The 2500-nt window shown below is 71.0% G+C and overlaps 1 protein-coding gene across 1 annotated transcript in view; it reads left to right on the top strand.

Moving 5' to 3' along the window:
* Window positions 1–1429, top strand: part of ATG9B (autophagy related 9B) — a 12253-nt gene extending 10824 nt beyond the window's left edge. The window contains exons 10-13 of the mRNA XM_033512169.1: window positions 35–137; window positions 555–633; window positions 730–836; window positions 1160–1429. Of these exons, the coding sequence (XP_033368060.1) occupies window positions 35–137; window positions 555–633; window positions 730–821 (274 nt within the window). The 3' untranslated portion in view covers window positions 822–836; window positions 1160–1429. The remainder of the gene's footprint in view (window positions 1–34; window positions 138–554; window positions 634–729; window positions 837–1159) is intronic.
* The last annotated feature ends 1071 nt before the right edge of the window (window positions 1430–2500 follow it).

Below are 2500 nucleotides of genomic sequence, written 5' to 3'. Positions count from 1 at the left end.
GTGTCACCTCGTGCCGCCCCTCCCGTGCCCCAAGGCCGGCGCTGAGTGAGTCGCGGCTGCGCAGCCTGAGCCGCTCGGCGCTGCTGGCCGAGGTGGCCTCGGCCGAGATGAGCCTTCACGCCATCTACCTGCACCAGGTGTGTCACCTGCGCTTCCCGGGCTCCCTTGGGGTTCCCTGCTGTCCCCGTGCCCACCAGAGCGTCACTGTCCGGCTGCTCTGCCTCACCCCCTGGCACTCCTGCCTGGCCCCCGTCCCTTGTCCCCAGCGCCGCTCCTGGCTGCCCCTGCCCTCCCTGCCCCACGGGGTGACAGCCACCCACCGTTCTTGGCCACCGCCCGTCGGGGTGCTGGGGACGAGGCACCGCAGCTGGAGTCACCCGTGTTCCCCCTTCTGCCATCGCTTTGGGGCTGGGGAGTGTCCCGGTGCCCCCGCTGCCCCGTGGGGGGCTCTGAGTGCCAGTGCGGGGGGGCTCTGCTGTGCCGGGGGGCTCTGAGCGCCTCTGGGGGTGTTCTGAGCACTGATCTGGGCTCTCTTGACCCCCTCTCCCCCCCAGCTCCACCAGCAGCAGCAGCAGCCGCAGGGCCCCGGCCCCCAGCCCGCCGGGGCACCCAAACACCCCTTCGTGACCACAGGTGAGCTCCGGCCCGTGGGGTGTCCCAGGGGGCTGGGGGGACGCTGCTGAGGGCAGTGGGGGGCTCTGGAGGTCCTGACCCCCCTGTGCCCCCCAGGCTCGGCTGCCCGGGCCTCGCAGCTGCGGGAGATGCCGCTGGGCGGGTGGGCCGAGGAGGAAGAGGAGGAGGAAGAGGAGACGATGACGTAGCCGGACCCAGCTCTGGTGGGTGGGGACACGGGGGAGCGGGGACCCCCGGGACTGGGACATGGAAAGCCCCCGGGGCGGGGGCCGTGGTAACCCCAGAGGATCCAGGGACCCCTGGCAGTGCCGGGCTGGGGCACAGAGATCCCCAGGGCTGGGGTTCGGCTGCCAAGTGTCGGGGTCCCCAGTTTCTGGGGTGCCCAGTGTCGGGGTCCCCAGTTTCTGGGGTGCCCAGTGTTGGGGTCCCCAAGAACTGGGGCCCCCACTCCGGGATCTCCACTCCGGGGTCCCTGCTCCGGGGTCCCTGCTCCGGGGTCCCCACTGACACCCCGTTCCCTCCTCAGGGTCCTGGTTGTGCCGAGACCCCCCCGGAGGTGCCGGGGGAGCCGCCAGGGGCACAGTGGGGGGCTCGCCGTGCCCACTATGCTGCCAGGGCCAGGGGGGTCCTGTCGGTGGGAGCCCCCCCTCGGGGCGTCCCTCGTGCCCCCACTGCGGTGCAGGGCCAGGGGTGCTGCCAGGGCCCCGCCCGGGGCTGCTTTTGGGGGGGCGCGGGGCTGGTGCCCCCCGTGGTGACCCGAACAGCAGCTGAAATAAAGGTTTACAGAGGGGCTGTGGCCGCTGGCTGTGCTGGGGGCTGAGCTGGGGGTCCCGGGGGGCGATGCCGTGGGTGGGCCGTGGCTGTTTGGAGTGACAGCGGGGGGTTTGGGCGGGGGGTGCTGGCAGGGGGTGCCCTCAGCTGCGGCCACACAGGCGGGAACCACGCCACCGTGGCCACGGGACCCCTCCCACCGTTTCCCACCCGTCGCGTCCGGAGCGTGGCCGGGTGACCCCAGAGGTGTCACAAAGCCCATCCTTCCCTGTGCCACTGCCCACGTCCCCGGTGCCACCGCGGGAGCCGAATGTCGGGCCGGGGGTATCAAAACTAAACCTTTACTGGGGGTGGTGGGAGGGGGGGCGCAGCCTCAGGGACCCCCGTGTCCCCCGTGTCCCCGCTCAGGGCGCCGGGCCCGGCGGGCGCCGCTCCTGCAGGGAGAAGGACTGGCTGCGGATGCGCAGGGCCACCTCCTGCGTGCGGAACGTCAGCCCGAAGATGTCCTCGTGGTAGCGGTTCTTGTCCTGCGGGACAGGCGTCAGGGCTGGGGCTCCCCGGGTGTCCCCAGGTGTGTCCCCAGGTGTCCCCTGTGGTGTCCCCAGGTGTCCCCAGGTGTGTCCCCAGGTGTCCCCAGGTGTGTCCCCAGGTGTGTCCTCAGGTGTGTCCCCAGGTGTGTCCCCGTGTGTCCCCAGGTGTGTCCCCTGTGTGTCCCCTGTGGTGTCCCCAGGTGTGTCCCCTTTGGTGTCCCCAGGTGTGTCCCCTGTGGTGTTCCCAGGTGTCCCCGTGTGTCCGCTGTGGTGTCCCCAGGTGTGTCCTCAGGTGTCCCCAGGTGTGTCCCCAGGTGTGTCCTCAGGTGTGTCCCCAGGTGTGTCCCCGTGTGTCCCCTGTGGTGTCCCCAGGTGTGTCCCCTTTGGTGTCCCCAGGTGTGTCCCCGTGTGTCCACTGTGGTGTCCCCAGGTGTGTCCCCTTTGGTGTCCCCAGGTGTGTCCCCAGGTGTCCCTGTGGTGTCCCCAGGTGTCCCCTGTGGTGTCCCCAGGTGTGTCCCCAGGTGTTCCTGTGGTGTCCCCAAGTGTCCCCTGTGGTGTCCCCAGGT

This window comes from Parus major, chromosome 2 (assembly GCF_001522545.3).
Source record: "Parus major isolate Abel chromosome 2, Parus_major1.1, whole genome shotgun sequence".
NCBI lineage: Eukaryota > Metazoa > Chordata > Aves > Passeriformes > Paridae > Parus > Parus major.
The sequence above is the reverse complement of the archived record's forward strand: the minus strand, read 5'-3'. Positions and strand labels throughout refer to the sequence as shown.